A 24,698-nucleotide genomic window follows, 5' to 3' on the forward strand; every position below is an offset into this window, starting at 1 on the left:
ATCAGTCTTAGTGCAGTGAGAGTGACAAAATGGCCACCGGCTGGCTCCTGTATTGAACTGCAAGAGCGGCTACCCAAAAATGGCTGCCGGCCAGCTCCTGTATTGAACTGCAAGAGCGGCTACCCCAAAATGGCCACCGGCCGGCTCCTGTATTGAACTGCAAGAGTGGCTACCCAAAAATGGCCGCCGGTGGCCATTTTTGGGTAGCCGCTCTTGCAGTTCAATACAGGAGCTGGCCGGCGGCCATTTTGGGGTGGCCTCTCTATGCTCCTCTATAGAACTACAAGAGCAAGATAAGCCAGAAGAAGCGGAGTTGCTGCAGAACAAGGAGGCGGCGCAGGAAAGAGCTCTCGGGCAGCATTGGGGATGCGCTCATCGGCCTTTCAGCACTGGGGCCTGCCCTTATTGCTGCGGAGAGCTCATTTGCATACCGGTTAAAACCGGTATTTCTACGGAACGACACGGCGGAGACCACGTCTAAAGGTAGGAGACAAACAGCCTTTCTTAAAGCTATTCCGACGTGTTCATTAGAAAAAAAGGTAGTTTAATGGTAGAATCCCTTTAAGGCCTGGAGGCAGCTACAACCATATAGTTATATTATGTATATATATATATATATATATATATATATATATATATATATATATATATATATATACTATATAGCTATAGTTATGCCACTGCTTAAGGGGCTTATGGGCCCCCTAAAGATAAATGGGCCCACCAGGTCTGCATTTTCTTTAATTTGGTAGTACTGTCCACCATGCTGTTCTCTACCAAGACAGATAGATGCCACATATGATTGAACCATGATGCTTATGTGAACAAAGCCTTACTATCTAAATTAAAGCTTGTTACCTAAAGAAGTTTGTTTGTATTAATATCAATAGAAAAAAATGTTTATAGTTATTTTTTCCTTGGTTACAATTTTTTAGCTCATCTTGTCCTAAGATTATTTGTAGTTTTTACCTCATTGTCAAAAACATGAAGCTGAGTTTTCAGTATCTGAATATAGCGATCTTTCCACAGTCCCAGCAGTCCGCTACTTTTCTTCAACCAACCAGCTTTGTGGATCACTTTAGATTCGGTAGGAGAAATGCTGCTTCCCTTCACACCCTAAAAGAAAAATATACAAATAGTTTAGATATTTTTGAAAGGGATTAGAAGATACGTAAGCTGTAGTATGGCTGCATTTTATTTCTAGTACTAAAGTTTACAAGATATCAATTTATCAAAAAATATATAGAAATGAGATCACAGGGATGATCATATGGAATCTATTTGCCATGAGAAACGTTGCATTTGTTTGACCCCATTGTATTCTTCCAGGGGGGGTATATGACTTTGGATAATCACTTTTCTTTAAGCACAGTCTCCTTGGACCCCTTTATAGCCTGCTATTTCCCTGGTCAACCACACAGGCCTGTATAATTTACCCTGTTAGGCTGCATGCACATGGAGTTACGCCGGCCTTGTAAAAATACTCATTCACAGCCGTACACGCGAGCGCTGCAGACAGCTCCCGAACACTACCCATTCACTTCAATGGGAGCGCTCATAACGCCGTGCTTTGGTGGCACGGCCCCTTAAATTTTGGAGTATCTTTTCATATAACACAGTGTTGTATTATTCCTCTTTTATTCCGCTTTGAAATTTAAGAATAAGCTGTCCATCTTGCTCCCAGTTTTGGCAAGAGGGACACTCTTCTTTGGCAAGAGAAATGGTAACACCCAGTTGTCAATTTATTTCTATATTTCTAGAAGGAATAACAAGTACATAAAGTTATGAGAAAAGAATTATTACTTGATGGAGAAAGCAAGGGTTTCCTAAAACATACATGTCAGGAAAGATGACAGGTTCTCCTTAAAGTCAAATAAAGTCAAAAGGCGCATAAAAATGTAGAGTTTATTGCTGCACATAGGAGACATTAGGAAAAATAAACGGTGATGCTGTTTTCTTATATCTTCCCCTATAGGGGGCCTGTTTTCTCAGCTGCAATCCCTCCAGCTGCTATAGAATATATTTAACCCCTCGAGCAAGCGTACAATCATGTATGTGAAAGTGCCACAGACCAGGGGTAATACTGAAATTATAGGTTAGATGTTACATAGTTTAATTCTGTTTGTTTGGGAAGATGATGGGGAAATTACCAGGTAACAGGGACAAAGGGAAAATCACATAGAGGAAGTCAGACAAACAATGAGATAAAGCCAGAAATAGCAGCGAGGAGTGGCTGCATGGATGGGCTGCAGAGAAAAGTGTTATCTACAGATGTACAGTACTATTACTGTGTGGGCCTTACTTGGTCTAAACTCTGTACCTTTGTGAAACCTCTGATTTTCATGGTATTATATATTAAAATGCATTAGTTATAAAAGTTGGTGTGGGTGTGTATATAGATATATAGTTATTAGTGCACTATACCTTCTATATAAGCTCCAATAATGGAGAATACAATGTTTCCATGCTATAGCAGCGATCATAAAGTGAATTTGATACATCAATGAATACACACGTATTCATGCTAACAGAAACATTTTAACAATTTTTATTCCTTTTTTGGTTAAAGCAAGGTCAAAGTGGAAGAGCCAGGTTCATCTGCAGAGGCATGCTCAGCTCCTTTAGTAAAATAAGTGTAAACACGTATGTCTCTATGCATTCTTTAAAAGGATTCTATCATTAGAATCCCTTTTTAAAGTACTACCATGTCGGAATAGCCGGTTTTCTCCGTATGCAAATGAGTCTCCAGATAGCACAGTGGGTGGTCCTCTTGTGCTCAAACAGCACAGTGGGCGTCCCCTGTGCTGCCTGAAAACGCTCCAGCGATGTCCTTCTTCTACAGCCGCGCGCGGCCTCCTACATCTTTTTCCGCATCCAACGTGTAAGTGATGCTGGTACAGAGCTACTGAGCATGCTCAGTATGCTCTGTACTCCATAAAACTACACGAGCATACTGTACATGCGCAGTACACTCATGTAGCGGCCACAGAAAAATGGCCGACAAAACATGCGCATTCGACTACGCTACATGAGTGAACGCAGTCTTGCTGAAAGAAGACACAGGAGGACGCGTGTGGCTGTAGAAGGAGGACGTCGCTGGAGAGTCTTCAGGCAGCACAGGGGACATTCCCCTGTGCTGTCTGGAGACTCCTTTGCGTAGGGAGAAAAACAGGAATATCCCCGGAATGGCGGCACGAATTCTAAAGGAAGGGGAAGAATAGCCTTTCTTAAGGCTATTCCGACGTGGTAGTACTGAAAAAAGGGATTCTACTGATAGAATCCCTTTAAGGAATCTGTCAATACAAATATCCTAAACTAAACACATAGAAATGTATGGCAGTCCCCTTAGTTCTGATGGTAGCTATTTATTGTCATCAAGAAACAATAGACTGCAATACTCAAGTTTGGTAGTGTATTGTACAAGCGATCAAATAAGTTGTAAGGTGTAGACTACAAAGGTTAAATAAAGTTTTTTAAATATTAAAAAAAAACACAATTATTAATATTTAAATCACCCCTTCCCATTTTATATATAATACCCAAACAATAAAAAGTATACATTAAGAACAAAAAGAAAAGAAAAAGTTAGGCATTGCCGTATCTGGAATTCTGCTTGTGAAAAATCACAAGGCCCCAAAATCAAAATGCTTTTGCCTGGCCAAAAAATTATAAAAAGTGAGCAAAAAGTGATGCACATCCCAAAATAGTATATAAAAAACCATACAGTTTGCCCCACAACAGCTAACTGTACAGTGTTGGGTTATTTGTTTGATATTGCAAGTGTGGAGCCTCAGGGCAATAATCATACGCTTTTTAGATAGTCATAAACCAGGTTTCAAACATAACTAGAGATGAGCGAACAGTGTTCTATCGAACACATGTTCGATCGGATATCAGGGTGTTCGCCATGTTCGAATCGAATCGAACACCGCGTGGTAAAGTGCGCCAAAATTCGATTCCCCTCCCACCTTCCCTGGCGCCTTTTTTGCACCAATAACAGCGCAGGGGAGGTGGGACAGGAACTACGACACCGGGGGCATTGAAAAAAATTGGAAAAAGTCATTGGCTGCCGAAATCAGGTGACCTCCATTTTAGACGAATAGTGGATTTCAAATCCGGGTCATATGAGAATGTGAACTTTGTGACTATGAGACAGGGATAGCTGTACAGGCAGGGATAGCTAGGGATAACCTTTATTTAGGGGGGAATGTTATTAAAAATAACTTTTTGGGGCTCTATCGGGTGTGTAATTATGATTTTTGTGAGATAAACTTTTTCCCATAGGGATGCATTGGCCAGCGCTGATTGGCCGAATTCCGTACTCTGGCCAATCAGCGCTGGCCAATGCACTCTATTAGCTTGATGAAGCAGAGTGTGCACAAGGGTTCAAGCGCACCCTCGGCTCTGATGTAGCAGAGCCGAGGCTGCACAAGGGTTCAAGCGCACCCTCGGCTCTGATGTAGGAGAGCCGAGGGTGCACTTGAACCCTTGTGCACCCTTGGCTCTGCTACATCAGAGCCGAGGGTGCGCTTGAACCCTTGTGCACACTCTGCTTCATCAAGCTAATAGAATGCATTGGCCAGCGCTGATTGGCCAATGCATTCTATTAGCCTGATGAAGTAGAGCTGAATGTGTGTGCTAAGCACACACATTCAGCTCTACTTCATCGGGCTAATAGAATGCATTGGCCAGCGCTGATTGGCCAGAGTACGGAATTCGGCCAATCAGCGCTGGCTCTGCTGGAGGAGGCGGAGTCTAAGATCGCTCCACACCAGTCTCCATTCAGGTCCGACCTTAGACTCCGCCTCCTCCAGCAGAGCCAGCGCTGATTGGCCGAATTCCGTACTCTGGCCAATCAGCACTGGCTAATGCATTGTATTGGCGTGATGAAGCAGTGCTGAATGTGTGTGCTTAGCACACACATTCAGCTCTACTTCATCGGGCTAATAGAATGCATTGGCCAGCGCTGATTGGCCAGAGTACGGAATTCGGCCAATCAGCGCTGGCTCTGCTGGAGGAGGCGGAGTCTAAGATCGCTCCACACCAGTCTCCATTCAGGTCCGACCTTAGACTCCGCCTCCTCCAGCAAAGCCAGCGCTGATTGGCCGAATTCCGTACTCTGGCCAATCAGCACTGGCTAATGCATTGTATTGGCGTGATGAAGCAGTGCTGAATGTGTGTGCTTAGCACACACATTCAGCTCTACTTCATCGGGCTAATAGAATGCATTGGCCAATCAGCGCTGGCCAATGCATTCTATTAGCGTGAACTGAGATTGCACAGGGGTTCTAGTGCACCCTCGGCTCTGCTACATCAGATTGCTACATCTGATGTAGCAGTGCCGAGTGTGCATCAGATGTGTAGTTGAGCAAAACTGACTCAGCACTGCTAAGTCTCTGCATTCGCATAGGAATGCATTGGCCAGCCTTTGGCCAATCAGCGCTGGCTCTGCGGGAGGAGGCGGAGTCTAAGGTCGGACCTGAATGGAGACTGGTGTGGAGCGATCTTAGACTCCGCCTCCTCCAGCAGAGCCAGCGCTGATTGGTCGAGTTCCGTACTCTGGCCAATCAGCACTGGCCAATGCATTTCTATGGGGAAAAGTTAGCTTGCGAAAATCGCAAACTGACAGGGATTTCCATGAAATAAAGTGACTTTTATGCCCCCAGACATGCTTCCCCTGCTGTCCCAGTGTCATTCCAGGGTGTTGGTATCATTTCCTGGGGTGTCATAGTGGACTTGGTGACCCTCCAGACACGAATTTAGACTGGTGTGGAGCGATCTTAGACCCCTTAACGAGTTTATGTTCCCCATAGACTATAATGGGGTTCGAAACCCATTCGAACACTCGAACAGTGAGCGGCTGTTCGAATCGAATTTCGAACCTCGAACATTTTAGTGTTCGCTCATCTCTAAACATAACCCTTTTTATTATAAAGAGTCAAAAACATAATAGATAAATCAGAAAATTCTAACCAGACAGGCATGGATTAGATTTGAGGTATAGGTAGCATATTTTTTACTGGAGAGTCAACCCCCCCCCCCCCAAAAAAAAAAAAAAAAAAAAAAAAAGAGAATTGACTATTTTTCCCATTTGACCACCATTTTTTTTTTTTTTTTTTTTACAATTTCCCAATATGTTGCAGGGGCATTAACAGTGTCATTAACAATACACCTTGCACCACAAAAAATAAGCCCCCAAGCAAATGTAAAATAATTCACAATGCTACTCAACTCCTCTTTCCCCTGCTTGACTTTTCATTCTGGCCTGTTCCTTACACAAAACTACCTAGCCACTGAAACTTGGTACTAGGAACAACTGACTCTTAATATCACTTGGCTCCCAGCCTGGCATCTCCAGCCATGTGACGTGTGATCTGACACTGACCAGAATGTTTCGTTGTCACTCATTTCTGAGAAGCGACTAAATTGCTTCTTTATTTATATTCCCACTTCCTCCCAAATTATTTTTCACTTCTGCCCCCCAATCAGTGCTGTATTGGATGACTGCAATGAGTATTTATAGACCCCCTACGCTACTACGTCTTAGGAGGAACCGTAGCAATAACCTTTTAGCTGCTGCTTTGCAACCTTTCGTCTACTAAAAATAATAGAAAATTGCTTTTGTGTTCTATGAGAAATGTCAATCTAAATGACAGGTGAAGAAATGCAGGATAGCATTAAAAAACGCAGCAAGTCCTGGTACACATCACAGTCAATATCATATAAAAATAACACCATAAAAGTATAATCAGATTATAAAGTTTGTGGCAAGTCCAGACAGATAAAACTGAAATTGAAAAGAAAAGAACAATTCAATAGGATGCTAAATTGACATTAAATGGCCATATCTTGGTTTTGGATTTTGATGATCTATCTTTAGGTTATCAATATCAGATTTATAGACGTCAGACATCTGCCACCCACTCTGATATAGGGAGCCACCAGCACCCAAAGTAGACAGTGGATGGAGCTAGAAGCACTGAATATTAAATGGATTCTACCATTAAAATCTATTTTTTTTTCCTCACTAACACGTAGGAATAGCCTTAAGAAAGGCTATTCTTCTTCTACCTTTAGATGTCTTCTCCGCGCCGCCGTTCAGTAGAAATGTCGGTCTTCGACGGTATGCAAATGTGTTCTTTTGCAGCACTAGGGGCGGTCTCCAATGTTCAAACAGCACTGGGGGTGTCCCCAATGCTGCAAGAGAACTCTCCAGTGCCGCCTCCATCTTCTTCAGGAACGGCCTCTTCACACGTCTTCTTCCGGCAACGATAGCTCTTCACCGGGGGCACAGAAAGGGAAAGCCGATAGTGCGCTGAATTCACTATTGGTATATAAAACCGCATGTGCCCCAGGAAGTGAAAGGTCCTCTTTAAAGAGGACCTTTCACCACTTTTGGGCACATGCAGTGTTATATACTGCTGGAAAGCTGACAGTGCGCTGAATTCAGCGCACTGTCGGCTTTCCCGATCCGTGCCCGGTGTACAGAGCTTACGGTGCCGGTACCGTAGTGCTCTATGGTCAGAAGGGCGTTTCTGACCATTAGCCAGAGACGTCCTTCTGCCTCGCGGCGCCTATCGCGCTGTACTGTGGAGCCGGGAGGAACGCCCCCTCCCTCTGCTCACACAGCTCGTCCATAGACGAGTATTATCAGGAGCGGGAGGGGGGAGTTCCTCCCCGCTCCACAGCACAGCGCGATTGGCGCCACGAGGCAGAAGGACGTCTCTGGCTAATGGTCAGAAACGCCCTTCTGACCATAGAGCACTACGGTACCGGCACCGTAAGCTCTGTACACCGGGCACGGATCGGGAAAGCCAACAGTGCGCTGAATTCAGCGCAGTCAGCTTTCCAGCAGTATATAACACTGCATGTGCCCAAAAGTGGTGAAAGGTCCTCTTTAAATATTTCAATTCCTGATAGTAATCCACCATTGTGGCTTCCACTAACATCCTGGCTGTGTTATTCACATAAGCCTCTATTATGGCCTCATTTACACATTGTGATTTCTGTCCATGTTTTCCAAAGAGAGTACATGGACCCATTGAATTCTATACGTGTATTCAGATTTTTCACTTTTTACTTTGTGCCTTTGTTGAAGAATGTACTACTTTTGTCCATTTGGTGGATCGAACACACTCATTCAGGTCAATGAGCCAATGAATATCATTGACATCATGCCATGTGTGATCCGTTCTCTTACTACTGGTAGCAGATACAGTACTCTCAAAATGGCTTCCATGCAGTTATTTGATGTTTTTAGTGGGTTAGACCAAAATGGATCTCCTTCCTTTTTTTGTGAAAAACAAATGACATACTTAAGGAAAGGACCTGATACACAAACAGCAAACGGATAAAAACAGACATTATCATGGACATTGTTTGATATGGGTCACTAAGGAATAGCTACAGATCCTTATGAAAGTATTTTCTGCTGCAGCTTTTCTTCTAGACTTCCACTTTCTGGAGGCTGATTTTTCCAATCATTTTTACATTATGATACATCACATCCCTGTTGGGTTGTTGCAACCAATGACCCGGGTTCACTTCTACCCCAGACTGTTGGATTATTACTTATATCACATATGCCAACTTTTTGGAAACTTTTCAGGTTTGAGGGAGAAATGGGCCAGTGGCAAGCTATGCACATCACAATGTTTCAGGCCATGTCCCCAGTTTACTTTCTATGTCCCCCTAGTTTTAGATTTAAAAAATCTGGCCAAAATAGTGCAGCACCCCTGGTTCTCTGTGCTGCACCACTCCAACTTTTACACTGGATTGCTGCACCCCACTATATTTTATTTATAGGCAAATGTATTTATGGGTCCCAGTCTCTTTGTGCCCACACACGTTAGCGCTGATGTTGCAGAATGCATTCTTATTTTCCCCCACACAGTTTAACACACCTTTGAATCTCCCACACAGTATATTACCCCCATAGTGTCCTCCACACAATATAATGCCTTCTTAATGGTCTATCCACATAGTATTGCGGCGCCCACTTAATGTTCCTTACACAATCTAATGCCTGCCATAGCGGCCCCCAAATGGTATAATGCTTATTAGTGACCCCACACAGAATAATACTTCCTTAGTGACCTCCACAAAGTATAATGCCCCTTATTGTCCCCACTCAGTATTTGCCCCTTAGTGTCTTCACACAGGATAATTCCCACTTAGTGGTCCCCAAATTATAATGCAATCTTATTGGTCCTCACACAGTATAATGTCCTCTTTTGGCCACCATATAGTATAATGGTGGCCAATAATCTTACGCGTTTCGGAAATATGAGTAAGGGACAACAAAAGGAGTTCCGAAACGCGTAAGCTTTGGACTATGCTCTTGTATCCTGGACGCACAATGTAAGAGTGTCTTTTTATTTTTTATAAATGAAGTAAAAGTTATATTATAATTTTTGGTTTGCTGGATACATTTTTCACAATATTTCACACTGCCTGTGGTTAGGGGATCACAAGTTTACTAGTTTACTGACAGGTTCCCTTTAATATGGTTCCTTAATATGGCTTTCATTTAGTGTAAACTTAGTGACTGTCTGATTTTATTGTGGTTCTTTTAATAATTTTAGTCCTGCTTCCAATCACTTACTAGTACAAGTACAGAACAAGCAATGTAAGCAATGTACTATCATGTTGACGCCATAGTTCTTAACCAGTGGCGTAACTACCACCATAGCAGCGGTAGCAGCTGCCACAGGGCCCGGGGCATTAGGGGCCCGGTGACAGCTGCTACCGCTGCTATCATTATTCTCGGAGGTCTTTTCGGACCCCCGAGTATAATGATCGGGGCCCCCTGTTGGTGGAATACTTTCCACCAACAGGGGGCCCCGAAGCTGCAGCAACGGCTGAGACACAGGAGCTGCAGCTCTGGCTCCTGTCAGCGCTGCAGGACGTTCCCCCTCTCTCCCCCTCCCCTTCTCTGCTGTCCTCTGCCCACCAATGAGAGGAGGAGGCGGGGCTTATCCCTGCCGTCCAGCACAGAAGAGAAGAGGAAGAAGCTGCTCCAGGAAAATGAAACTGAAGCTACACAGGTACGTACTGGGGTTACTATACTTATTACTATCAGGCATTTGGGGGGATTACTTGTGTTTTAGTAACTCCATGTGCCTCATAGTAATAGCAGTTAACCCCATCATCTCCCTCACATTAACCCCTGTGTGCCTCACCATAAGAGTTACTGATATGTGAGACATATGGAGGTAATAATAATGAAGATACTTTATTATTACCTCCATGTCTCTCACATATCAGTAACTCTTATGGTGAGGCACACAGGGGTTAATGTGAGGGAGATGATGGGGTTAACTGCTATTAATATGAGGCACATGGAGTTACTAAATTGTAATGCACATGACCAGATTTTTTTATCCACAATTTGTCCTGGTATAGCGGTCAGCGGTGACAGTATTTAGTCCTGTAGGGGCCACTAAGGGACATAATACTGTGTGCAGGGGGCCACTACTGGGTATAATACTGTGTGCAGGGGCCACTATTGGGTATAATACTGTGTGCAGGGGCCACTATGGGACATAATACTGTGTGCATGGGCCACTAAGGGACATAATACTGTGTGCAGGGGCCACTAAGGGACATAATACTGTGTGCAGGGGCCACTAAGGGACATAATACTGTGTGCAGGGGACACTATGGGACATAATAGAGCGCGCAGGAATGCGTAGGAGGGACTCGGTCGAGATCTTCGGTGTCGGGGGGGGCCCCATGTCAAAAGTTCGCCACGGGGCCCCGCCATTCCTAGTTACGCCACTGTTCTTAACCCAATGGAAAGATACATTAGGCAGGGGACACACAGCGTGAACATACTGCAGAATCTCCATCAGGGAAATTCTGTAGTATGTTTTTAGGCAAGGTACTGCAGCAAAAACTACAGAAAATTGGGTCGTTTTCTATTACAGCTCTCTATAGGAGACCCTTTCACAATGTCTGCCTGAAATTGGTGGACATAAAAGTCTTGCACACAGCAATAGCCACCAGACAGGCCCCTTTAGAAGTCAGTGGACTCTGGCTATGTGTATACCTGCTATTTTAGTGAGCCACCTAACCATTCTTCTGGTCCTCCAACAGATCAGAGCAACGAATAGCCGACGCTAATGTGAAAGGCTGTCTCACGTATTAGGAGGATAAGTGATAGAGCACTTGTCTATTTCCCTCAGCCCAAATGAGTTTGAGTAGAGTATCAGGGTACATGTGGGATCACCACCCCATTCTGATTCCTGGAATGGGGCTTATAAGACCATTTTAGTGATTGTGAGGATCTAAGGTTTGGGGCACCCATAGATCACTTGTCAACTAACCTTTGGATCAGTAATAAATTCTAGATGTAATACTACTATGTGCATATGTGTATGGAGTTTTTACTCCTGGAGTACAAATGTGACACTCCACTGCATCTAAATAAAGTAACTTTACAAAATTGGCAAATGTGTAAAAACCTCTAACATATACTGAAAGCAGCTTGTAGAGGTTTTTACCATATTTATAAGATAACATACATGTAGCAGATAAGAGCAGCGCTGTGTGGGCTAGGACTAGTTCTGCTCTTGAATTGTGGTATGAGTACTACTCAGTTCCCTCGCTGACTCACCCAAGTAACTTACTTATTGCTTCACTAATGTCAAGTTCGAAGGGAAATCACTAAATAGTACGCAACATAAAAGAGGCTTTGACAGTAAATATAACAGCTCTGGACATCAATTTGTAACAAATTTTATCAAGACTGACCTAGGCATTGGCCATTACCTAGCCTGGAAAGCCAAATAATGACGGTTGTAATCCTCAATATTACCTGTACGTGCTGGGAAATCTGGATACAACTTAATAATGTCAGGTCCTATGTTACTTTTTCAACACTATTTTTCACGAATATCATACACCAGTACCACTTCTATGCAATTGGAAATTCAGTACCACACTTCCTTTTTGTAGAGTAAAAAAGCATTTGGGTTGTTAAAGCTGTGGTGTAGCTGCATTCATGCATTTCTGCAAAAGGCGCTGCAGAAAAAAACACAATACATTTCCGCTGTGGTTTTTTCTGCAGCGCTTTTTCACTGCGGCCCACTATGTGGGGCTGGGCCTTAGTCTTAAAGTGCCATCTAATATGCAGTATCCAAATAATTCTTCCTTAAAGAGCCCACATAATACTATCTTAGGGTGAATTCACACTGAGTAAACGCTAGCTTATTCTGAACGTAAAACACGTTCAGAATAAGCGGCGTCTAAAGCAGCTCCATTAATTTCTATGGGAGCGGGGATACGAGCGCTCCCCATAGAAATGAATGGGCTGCTTCTTTCACTCCGTGCAGTCCCATTGAAGTGAATGGGGAGTGCCGGCGTATACGGCAAGCTCTGCTCATGCCGGAGCGTACACGCCGGCGCTCCCCATTCACTTCAATGGGACTGCACGGAGTGAAAGAAGCAGCCCATTCATTTCTATGGGGAGCGCTCGTATCCCCGCTCCCATAGAAATTAATGGAGCTGCTTTAGACGCCGCTTATTCTGAACGTGTTTTACGTTCAGAATAAGCTAGCGTTTACTCAGTGTGAATTCACCCTTAGGCCGGGGCACCACGGACCGGAAATACAAAATCTCAGTGTTGTACAGTGCAGGCAAAGTGGATGGGATTCATGCGAATCCCATCCCCACTTTGCGGAAAAGATCGCAGCGCGGACACGCTGCGATTTGCAAAGCCCGCGAGCGTTTTGTGATCTCCGCGGCGAAACCATTTTTTTTTAACCAGACAAAAAAGTCCTGCATGCCCGACTTTGTGTCCAGTTAAAAAAAAACAGCTTTGCCGCAGAGGTCACAAAACGCTCACGGACGGACACTTTGCAAACTCATTCAAATGAATGGGTTTGAAAAGTGACTGCCGGTTTCCGTCTTTCCAGTTTTTCAGGCAGAAGACGGAAACCTGAAAGCAGAGACAGAGGCGCAGATGTGAACGAGCCCCTATCTGTGTTTCGCCCTGTAGGCCTTAGCATAAAGTTAGTAATTAACTATCTACACCTGCACAAATATACATGCCAACATGCAACAAAATATCTGTCTATGGGAGCGATGTCACATGCAACATGGACATGTGACAAAAAGTGAGACTAAAGCCCTACGGGACGTTCCGCAGCAAAAATGTGCTGCAGGAAAATACTCGGCGGCAACACATTGCGGTTCTTCCTGCAGCACTATAGACAGAATTCCGTTTCCGTAGGTACAACTGACATGCTACGATTTCCAAAACCGCGCCAGTTTTGGAAATCGCGGCATGTTTGCACTGTGGTTTTTACCTCACAGCAGGCATGGGATTTGCTAGAATCCCATTCACTTTGCCCTTCCTGCAAAACGCTACGATTTTTTCCGTGGCGTTTTTGCCACAGGCAATTTGCAGCATTTACCTCCTGTGGGGCCCTGGCCTGAGGGTGGATTTTTGTGCGACAGTCACATGCAACATGATAGAAATGAATGGGTTTTTTTTGTTGTGCAATTTTAGTGTGATTTTAATTCACACGACAAATGTTACTGTGTAGCCCTAGCCTTCAGGGCGCCCGTGGCTAGAATAATGTTATAAAGGTACCTTTCATATAAGTAATATGGTGTACATGCCCTCTTCATACTTCATTATGCCGGTGATTTTATATGATTGGTTTTACAGTCAGTTTCCATAATATCACAACAAACTATGTGCTATAGGATGGCGTTTGTATTAAGATATTCAATGCTTCTAGGGAAAAATACCTGTACAGCAATGCTTAGAGCTTGAATGGCTATCTGTCCATACATGGGTTTTCCAGTATATAATATAATTTATATAGAACAGATATATACATAGGACCACTGGCGTAACTAGGAATGGCGGGGCCCCGTGGCAAACTTTTGGCATGGCCCCAGCCCAACCGACGCCGAAGACCTCGACCGACCCCCTCCTCCGCACTCTATTATGTCCATTAGTGGCCCCTGCACACAGTATTATGTCCCATAGTGGCCCCTGTATACAGTATTATGTCCATTAGTGGCCCCTGCACACAGTAATATGTCCCATAGTGGCCCCTGTATACAGTATTATGTCCATTAGTGGCCCCTGCACACAGTAATATGTCCCATAGTGGCCCCTGTATACAGTATTATCCCCCATAGTGTCTCCTGCACACAGTATTATGTCCCATAGTGTCTCCTGCACACAGTAATATGTCCCATAGTGGCCCCTGTATACAGTATTATCCCCCATAGTGTCTCCTGCACACAGTATTATGTCCCATAGTGTCTCCTGCACACAGTATTATGTCCCATAGTGGCCCCTGAATACAGTATTATCCCCCATAGTGGCCCCTGCACACAGTGTTATCCCCCATACTGTCCCCTTCACACAGTATTATGCACCATAGTGGCCCCTGCACACAGTATTATCCCCAATAGTGGCCCCTGTCACCGGGCCCCCTAATGGCCCGGGCCCTGTGGAAGCCGCCTCCGCTGCCTCTATGGTAGTTACGCCCCTGCATAGGACCTTTCACCACCCCCACTGACTTATACTCTCATTCTTGAATAGGTACCGCTCCACTGATTCTGACATAGTTGGAATTTTCTCTCTAGCTCCCACCGTTCCGGAGCAATCAGTTCTCTTAGTTTGAGTGCTCAATATGATAATTACAGTCTGTATTGTCAGGTGGGAGGTCCAGAGCTGGAGTAGCTAGTCTGAGACTGCCCACCTGACAGTAAAGAGCATAATTCTGCTGAAAATAAAAGAAATGATAGCTCAGGATTGGTGGGGACTAGAGAAAGAATTCCAGCTGTGGTGCAATCACTAGAGTGGCACCTTTTGAAGGATACAAAGAGATAGAGTTAGCGGAGGTGGTAAAAGTATGATAATACAATAGAAATGATAATAGTATGGTACATCCAATGTCCAACCTAGGTCATTGTAATTCTCACCTAAGCTATCCTGGCTGCTGCTGCTATATACAGTGTTAAGGACTTTTTCACATGAACAATTTTTCAATCCCAGCGCTGTCTGTGGAAAAAAAGCAGACAGCACATGGACCCATTATGATCAATGGAGTCATTTTTTTTCACAGACTGACAGCGGTGTGTGCTCTGCTTTTTCTTATTTGTGTCCAGGTCTCTCCAATGCAAGTCTACAAGTTTGATCTGTTTTTCATTCATTCATTGCTAGGTGATACTGACAAATAAAGAAGACATCAACCATGTCTCTACAATGACACATGGAAGATAAATGGATCACACTCGAATGGGATAAGGATCAAAAACAGAATGAAATTTTGTTTTTTGCTGTCCTCAAAAGGGATTGTTCCTTTTTAAAGATGCCTGAACCTCATAATTTTGTATAATGTGGCACACCTTAACACCAAATCTAAAAATTTAAGTTTGTCTATAGCAGAGTTCAGTACCCGCCTACTGCAAAATTGTTGCTGAAATTTTCTATACATTTTCTTCTCCCGGGGCCCCACAGGATGGAAACGCCACAACTTGCTCGCAGCTGAAATGCCACAGGAAAAATCGTGGTGTTTTACAGTACAAGAAAAGTGGATGGGATTCTAATGAATCCTATGCCCACTCTGCGGTAAAAAAAAAAGCATGCGGACATGCTGCGATTTCCACAACCAGCGTGGTTTTGGAAATTGTAGCATGTCAATTATAATTATGGAAAACCCCATAGGCATAATTACAACAGAAAGTTCGCGGAGGAAAACTCTGCAATGTTTCTGTTTAAAGTGCTGCGAGAAGAACCACGATACGTTCCCGCCGTGGTTTTTCCCGCAGCGCTTTATTGCTACAGGACGACCCGTGGGGCCTTAGCCTTAGAGAAAACGTTCTGAGGCTGAAATTGATATGATGCGTTTTTCAGTAATGTACACATTCTTGAAAACGCAGCTTCTCTGCAGCATTTTTTTTTCACAATGTGTGGATGAGATTAAACAAATTCTCATACACTTTTCTGGAGACAAAAAAACAAGAACAGCACCGAGCGGTATATGGTGAAGTATTGCTGGGTGAGGACATAGTATGGTAAATAGGGAGGTGGCTCTTACCTGGGGGAGTTGTGAAGGATTCACAAAGACGAATAGTGCCTTAGAACCGTTTAACAGGGGTTCCTCCCTGGGTGATCAGGAGCAGCAGAATCTGTACCACCAGTGGTATCAAACGAAATGCCAGAGGACCAACGAAAAGGACTACAGCGCTTCACCCAATAGATGGATATCAAACTTTCTTTATTAACGTTCAGAACAACACAACGCGTTTCAGGCATCAATTGCCCTTTTTCAAGTGTAAATGAACTGCTGTGGGTGGCTGGATGTGCGCTGGATGGTTTGATATCCTTCTATTGGGTGAATCGCGGTAGTCCTTTTCGTTGGTCCTCTGGTATTTCATACACTTTTTTGGTACTGTAAAACGCAGCATTTTTTTTCCCTATTTTGCTTCCACATCACCCAAAAACATGGCCTTTAAAAGAACGGATGCCACATGACAGGATTAAATTTAATTCAAGTGAATGGGGGCTATTCACATGATGTTACAGACCAGCAAAATATAGATATTGTCCTCTTTTTGTCTGTTTTCACTCAAATCTATAGGGGATCTGTAAAAACAACTACCCTCAGGTACAAGACATGGTGAAGAATGGATGTGTTTCATGCCCGCTTTGCACCTCGGCTATTTGAATGCAGTCTTATTATAAAGCTGGTTTCACACTATCGGGTCTTGTACGTGTGTAATCCAGATTTATAAGCCTGTACACTATGCCCAAGAGACAGACTGCTAGCATTATAGTTATCTATGATGCTAGAAGACCTTGCCTCTCCACTACATGCTGTCACATAGTGATTACAGTATAGAACAGTATATAGCACAGAGGCAGGGTCTCCTAACATCATAGATAACTATAATGCTAGGAGTCCATTTCCCAGACTAGTGTGCAGGTAAATCCAGGTCACACATGGTCAAAATACCAAATCCAAGATGTGTTAGTAGAATACAAGTTAAAGGCTGAAGTCAGAGGTTTTAAAAAAGTTGCAAATTTTGCTGTATTTTTTTAAGATCAAAACCAAGAGTGGAATGAGAAAGAATGGGAAATGTGCTTCCCTCTTCTTCTAATTTCACTCCTAGCTCTGTATTGGTACAAACCTCAGCAAAATCTGTAACAACAAAAAAGAACACAGCATTTCTGCAATATGTGACCTGAGCCTCAAAGGGCTATGTAGAGTTAAATAAACATGGCTGCTTTCTTCTAAAAATCAACCCCAAATTTAGACACAACCCACCATGGGTTGTGTCTATATTAGTAAATTGCCACTGGAGAAATTCGTAAAAATACAGAAACTGGCAGATTATAGAGAAGAGTAGAACAAGGTAACCATGAGCTGGCAGATAGATGTAAGCCATACATCTTCTTGAGAGCTCACTGTGATGCTGGTTGGACTTGAGCTGAATTTGGACCCAGGTTATTGCTACAAAAACTTAGTGTGCTTGTGCTTGTGAGAAGTAGACGCACTATCAAGTGAAAACAAACCAAGGCCCACAGCAAAAACTCACAAGGCAGATCTAAGAAAGCCAAATCAAAGGAGTAAATGTGTCCAAGCTGAGATCAATCCGAGAGGTCACAGTCAAAGCCAAAATCAGAAAAAAAGATAATATCCAGAGAATATCCAAACAAGCCAAAGGCAGTAGTACAGCAAACAAACAGGTACGAACAGCGCTCTGGAGCCTTACTAGTAACAATTAACTAATAGCAGGCACATGTAGAGGTTGAAACAGGTTTAAAATAGGCCTTCTCAGCTGCTGATTGGTTCTGCACCGAAGAGCAGGTTCTTATGTCAGCATGGCAACATTAAGGAAACAACAGTGAGCAGTACTGAGATTCCTGCAGTGTCACCATTTTTCTATTCTGTTAATGGTTACTTTTATAAAAAAAATTTCTTTTTTGCACTTTTGAGAATTTTTTTGTGCCTTGAGAAAGGAGGGTGTCATAGATACATCATAAAATGTTACTGCAAATAAACTAAGCCCACTCTTCCCAACAAAAAAGCAAAGTGACCATCAAAATAAGCATAAACACATAAGAAATCTTGCAGACACTAAGGCTAGATACACATGAACGTGGTAGAAAATGGACATGAAAAGTATACTTTGGAGAGTACTGAGGGATCCGTGATACGGGCGAAAGTAACATATGACCTGTTTTTTTGACGGTCCGTTAAAACGGACTGTCAAAAGATGTCATGTGAATAGTCCCTATTCATATACAGTGAATTTAATGCAGCCGATTTTCGTGTGAATGTAGGCTATGACATAGCTGTCACAGACCATTAAAATGTAAACGGGAGTAATGCGTTTTGCACCGCGGTCGTGTGAATGTAGCCTAACACCTAAAAAGTAGGATCAAAATAAGAGGAAAATAGGCACAAGAGGCCTGATAAATGCCTCACACAGTGGTTAGCAGTGCTTCTTGGGGTATTTTGCGCTGCCTTTTATGTGTTTGTTTTCGGCTAAAATGCTGCATCATATGTTAGTTGAAAGTAAAAGTACAGTCCTATGAAAAAGTTTGGGCACCCCTATTAATCTTAATCATTTTTAGTTCTAAATATTTTGGTGTTTGCAACAGCCATTTCAGTTTGATATATCTAATAACTGATGGACACAGTAATATTTCAGGATTGAAATGAGGTTTATTGTACTAACAGAAAATGTGCAATATGCATTAAACCAAAATTTGACCGGTGCAAAAGTATGGGCACCCTTATCATTTTATTGATTTGAATTCCCCTAACTACTTTTTACTGACTTACTGAAGCATAAAATTGGTTTTGTAACCTCAGTGAGCTTTGAACTTCATAGCCAGATGTATCCAATCATAAGAAAAGGTATTTAAGGTGGCCAATTGCAAGTTGATCTCCTATTTGAATCTCCTCTGAAGAGTGGCATCATGGGCTACTCAAAACAACTCTCAAATGATCTGAAAACAAAGATTGTTCAACATAGTTGTTCAGGGGAAGGATACAAAAAGTTGTCTCAGAGATTTAACCTGTCAGTTTCCACTGTGAGGAACATAGTAAGGAAATGGAAGACCACAGGGACAGTTCTTGTTAAGCCCAGAAGTGGCAGGCCAAGAAAAATATCAGAAAGGCAGAGAAGAAGAATGGTGAGAACAGTCAAGGACAATCCAAAGACCACCTCCAAAGAGCTGCAGCATCATCTTGCTGCAGATGGTGTCACTGTGCATCGGTCAACTATACAGCGCACTTTGCACAAATAGAAGCTGTATGGGAGAGTGATGAGAAAGAAGCCGTTTCTGCACGTACGCCACAAATAGAGTTGCCTGAGGTATGAAAAAGCACATTTGGACAAGGCAGCTTCATTTTGGAAACAAAAATTGAGTTGTTTGGTTATAAAAAAAGGCGTTATGCATGGCGTCCAAAAAGAAACAGCATTCCAAGAAAAACACATGCTACCCACTTTAAAATTTGGTGATGGTTCCATCATGCTTTGGGGCTGTGTGGCCAATGCCAGCATCGGGAATCTTGTTAAAGTTGAGGGTCGCATGGATTCCACTCAGTATCAGCAGATTCTTGAGAATAATGTTCAAGAATCAGTGACGAAGTTGAAGTTACGCCGGGGATGGATATTTCAGCAAGACAATGATCCAAAACACCGCTCCAAATCCTCAGGCATTCATGCAGAGGAACAATTAGGGCTAGTTCACACGTGAACTGCCCGCGCGGGTTTTGACAGAGAGAGAGACGCGGCGAGCCACGTCTCTCTCTTGTCAAAACCCGCCCGCCGCGACCATCGCTGTCACGGCTTAACCCTCTGCTGTCGGCTCAAATGAATGAGCCGACATAGGAGGGAGCTGCTGGGGGCGGAAGCCGCGCGACTGAGCCCGCGTGGCTTCCGCCTGAAGAAAGGACATGTCCTTTCTTTTCGCCGCTAGCAGCAGCTCGCCGCTAGCGGAGAACAGAAGCCCGGCGGTCTCCATAGACCACCATTATAAGGGGAGGTTTTGGACGCGAAATCCGCTGTCAAAAACCTCCCCTTATACTCACGTGTGAACTAGCCCTTACAATGTTCTGGAATGGCCATCCCAGTCCCCAGACCTGAATATCATTGAACATCTGTGGGATGATTTGAAGCGGGCTGTCCATGCTCGGCGACCATCTAACTTAACTGAACTTGAATTGTTTGTCCAAAATACCTTCATCCAGGATCCAGGAACTGATTAAAAGCTACAGGAAGCGACTAGAGGCTGTTATCTTTGCAAAAGGAGGATGTACTAAATATTAATGTCACTTTTCTGTTGAGGTGCCCATACTTTTGCACCGGTCAAATTTTGGTTTAATGCATATTGCGCATTTTCTGTTAGTACAATAAACCTCATTTCAATCCTGAAATATTACTGTGTCCATCAGTTATTAGATATATCAAACTGAAATGGCTGTTGCAAATACCAAAATATTTAGAACTAAAAATTATTAAGATTAATAGGGGTGCCCAAACTTTTTCATAGGACTGTATATCAGAGTATAGAAAAATGTGAAAATATTTCCATACTCAGTGTTTTGGTTTCTGGTGCTTTGAAGTGTTTTCGGGGTCAGCGTACTATACCACAGTAATGCTGCCTATTAATATGGCATTTGGTGTTTTATTTCATCATATCCTAACCATACATGAAAAAAGTGCTCACCTTTTTGAAGGGCTTGTCTCTGAGATTAGAAGAAAAGTGTCTGCCTGTGTACAGGATAAGGCCAAAGTCCCATGTTGGCAAAAAAACACTGCATTTACAAGCACCTGCAAAGTGGATGGGATTCTGGCTAATCCCATCTACACATTGCATAAAAAATCTACAGCGGAGAAGCTGTTTTTTCAAAAATGCTTGTGTTTTTGAAAATCAGAGTATGTCTATAATACCTGCAGAAACACTGGCGTTTTCTGTATATGTATAATAGGGGCAGAAACTCCGCAGAGGAAAACTCAATAAAAAATGCTGTAGAAAAAAACAATGAGATTCTGCTGCATTTTTTTTTGGCTGCATTTTTTTGGTTCACTATGTGGGGCCTTAACACAAGTCTTGTCCATAGCTTCCATCCAGTATTACATCTCAGCCCTATTCAAGTGAATGGGACTAAGCTGTAATACCTGATACAATCAGATCCTGTTTTCGCACATCCTTTACATTGCAGGGTTGTCTTCCAGAGAAATGATGGATTCACGCTGTGTTTTCTGCTGCATTTTGTTAAACAAACCGCTTCGGCCAGATGTTACATCTTAATTAGAGATGAGCGAACACTAAAATGTTCGAGGTTCGAAATTCGATTCGAACAGCCGCTCACTGTTCGTGTGTTTGAATGGGTTTCGAACCCCATTATAGTCTATGGGGAACATAAACTCGTTAAGGGGGAAACCCAAATTCGTGTCTGGAGGGTCACCAAGTCCACTATGACACCCCAGGAAATGATACCAACACCCTGGAATGACACTGGGACAGCAGGGGAAGCATGTCTGGGGGCATAAAAGTCACTTTATTTAATGGAAATCCCTGTCAGTTTGCGATTTTCGCAAGCTAACTTTTCCCCATAGAAATGCATTGGCCAGTGCTGATTGGCCAGAGTACGGAACTCGACCAATCAGCGCTGGCTCTGCTGGAGGAGGCGGAGTCTAAGATCGCTCCACACCAGTCTCCATTCAGGTCCGACCTTAGACTCCGCCTCCTCCGGCAGAGCCAGCGCTGATTGGCCGAAGGCTGGCCAATGCATTCCTATACGAATGCAGAGACTTAGCAGTGCTGAGCCATTTCTGCTCAACTACACATCTGATGCACACTCGGCACTGCTACATCAGATGTAGCAATCTGATGTAGCAGAGCCGAGGGTGCACTAGAACCCCTGTGCAAACTCAGTTCACGCTAATAGAATGCATTGGCCAGCGCTGATTGGCCAATGCATTCTATTAGCCCGATGAAGTAGAGCTGAATGTGTGTGCTAAGCACACACATTCAGCACTGCTTCATCACGCCAATACAATGCATTAGCCAGTGCTGATTGGCCAGAGTACGGAATTCGGCCAATCAGCGCTGGCTCTGCTGGAGGAGGCGGAGTCTAAGATCGCTCCACACCAGTCTCCATTCAGGTCCGACCTTAGACTCCGCCTCCTCCAGCAGAGCCAGCGCTGATTGGCCGAATTCCGTACTCTGGCCAATCAGCACTGGCTAATGCATTGTATTGGCGTGATGAAGCAGTGCTGAATGTGTGTGCTTAGCACACACATTCAGCTCTACTTCATCGGGCTAATAGAATGCATTGGCCAGCGCTGATTGGCCGAATTCTGTACTCTGGCCAATCAGCACTGGCTAATGCATTGTATTGGCGTGATGAAGCAGTGCTGAATGTGTGTGCTTAGCACACACATTCAGCTCTACTTCATCGGGCTAATAGAATGCATTGGCCAGCGCTGATTGGCCGAATTCCGTACTCTGGCCAATCAGTACTGGCTAATGCATTGTATTGGCGTGATGAAGCAGTGCTGAATGTGTGTGCTTAGCACACACATTCAGCTCTACTTCATCGGGCTAATAGAATGCAATGGCCAATCAGCGCTGGCCAATGCATTCTATTAGCGTGAACTGAGTTTGCACAGGGGTTCTAGTGCACCCTCGGCTCTGCTACATCAGATTGCTACATCTGATGTAGCAGTGCCGAGTGTGCATCAGATGTGTAGTTGAGCAAAACTGACTCAGCACTGCTAAGTCTCTGCATTCGCATAGGAATGCATTGGCCAGCCTTCGGCCAATCAGCGCTGGCTCTGCCGGAGGAGGCGGAGTTAAAGGTCGGACCTGAATGGAGACTGGTGTGGAGCGATCTTAGACTCCGCCTCCTCCAGCAGAGCCAGCGCTGATTGGCCGAATTCCGTACTCTGGCCAATCAGCACTGGCTAATGCATTGTATTGGCGTGATGAAGCAGTGCTGAATGTGTGTGCTTAGCACACACATTCAGCTCTACTTCATCGGGCTAATAGAATGCATTGGCCAATCAGCGCTGGCCAATGCATTCTATTAGCGTGAACTGAGTTTGCACAGGGGTTCTAGTGCACCCTCGGCTCTGCTACATCAGATTGCTACATCTGATGTAGCAGTGCCGAGTGTGCATCAGATGTGTAGTTGAGCAGAAATGGCTCAGCACTGCTAAGTCTCTGCATTCGTATAGGAATGCATTGGCCAGCCTTCGGCCAATCAGCGCTGGCTCTGCCGGAGGAGGCGGAGTCTAAGGTCGGACCTGAATGGAGACTGGTGTGGAGCGATCTTAGACTCCGCCTCCTCCAGCAGAGCCAGCGCTGATTGGTCGAGTTCCGTACTCTGGCCAATCAGCACTGGCCAATGCATTTCTATGGGGAAAAGTTAGCTTGCGAAAATCGCAAACTGACAGGGATTTCCATGAAATAAAGTGACTTTTATGCCCCCAGACATGCTTCCCCTGCTGTCCCAGTGTCATTCCAGGGTGTTGGTATCATTTCCTGGGGTGTCATAGTGGACTTGGTGACCCTCCAGACACGAATTTGGGTTTCCCCCTTAACGAGTTTATGTTCCCCATAGACTATAATGGGGTTCGAAACCCATTCGAACACACGAACAGTGAGCGGCTGTTCGAATCGAATTTCGAACCTCGAACATTTTAGTGTTCGCTCATCTCTAATCAGGAGGTTGGGAAAAAAAAAGACAAACTGATGAAATTCTGCAAGAGGCCTTAGGCCTCCTGCACACAATTTTTTTGTCCGCAAATACTGATCCACAATCTACAAAAAACATGCCAGTATGTCATCTGCAAACATGAATCCACAAAAAGACTTGTTTGATCCTATAGACTTGTCTGTGTCACAAATGCAAACAAAAATAGGACATGGTTCATGATTTGTTGTCCTTGGATACAGCACAGACACGTGTCTGCACAAAATGCGATTGTGTATCTGTGCCCATAGAAATGCATGTGTCAATACTTTGATCTGCAATTGCAGATCAAAAGTATGGTCATGTGAAGGACACCTAGGAATGACTTAATACTAGAGAAGAGCGAACAGTGAAATGTTCGATTCGAGTAGCCGCTCAATACTCGACTGTTCGATCGAACATCGAACCCCATTATAGTCTATGGGGAATAAATACTCATTTAGGGGGAAACCACTATTTGACTCAGGAGGGTCACCAAGTCCACTGTGACACCCCAGGAAATGATGCCAACACCCTGGAATGCAACTGGGACAGCAGGGGAAGAATGTCTGGGGGCATCTAACACGCCCAAGTCACTGTATTACGTCGGGATCCCTGTCAGCTTGCGATATGCGCGAGATGACTTTTTCCCATAGGAATGCATTAACCAGCGTTGATCGGCTGAATGCCATATAGAGTATAGCATTCGGCCAATCAACGCTGGTTCTGCTGGAGGCTTGTCTGTGAGGAGGCGGAGTCTAAGATCGGACCAGAATGGAGACTGCTGTGGACCAATCTTAGACTACGCCTCCTCTGGCAGAACCATCATTGATTGGCCGAGTGCTGTAGTCTGTATGACGTTCGGCCAATCAACGCTGGTCAATGCATTCCTATGCCGAGATGTAGCAGTGCTGGCCGTGCGCTCAGCTCGGCTAATCCGGAGATGAGCCGATCTGAGCGCACGGCCAGCAC

General features: G+C 44.1%; 1 protein-coding gene across 1 annotated transcript in view; it reads right to left on the reverse strand.

Annotated features, from left to right (window-relative positions):
• The window catches only part of PLEKHO2 (pleckstrin homology domain containing O2), a 43,360-nt gene that overhangs the window by 14,362 nt on the left and 4,300 nt on the right, over positions 1-24,698 (reverse strand). The window contains exon 2 of the mRNA XM_075273162.1: positions 970-1,116. Coding sequence (XP_075129263.1) covers positions 970-1,116 — 147 coding nt within the window. The remainder of the gene's footprint in view (positions 1-969; positions 1,117-24,698) is intronic.

Source organism: Leptodactylus fuscus, chromosome 5 (assembly GCF_031893055.1).
Source record: "Leptodactylus fuscus isolate aLepFus1 chromosome 5, aLepFus1.hap2, whole genome shotgun sequence".
Taxonomy (NCBI): Eukaryota; Metazoa; Chordata; class Amphibia; order Anura; family Leptodactylidae; genus Leptodactylus; species Leptodactylus fuscus.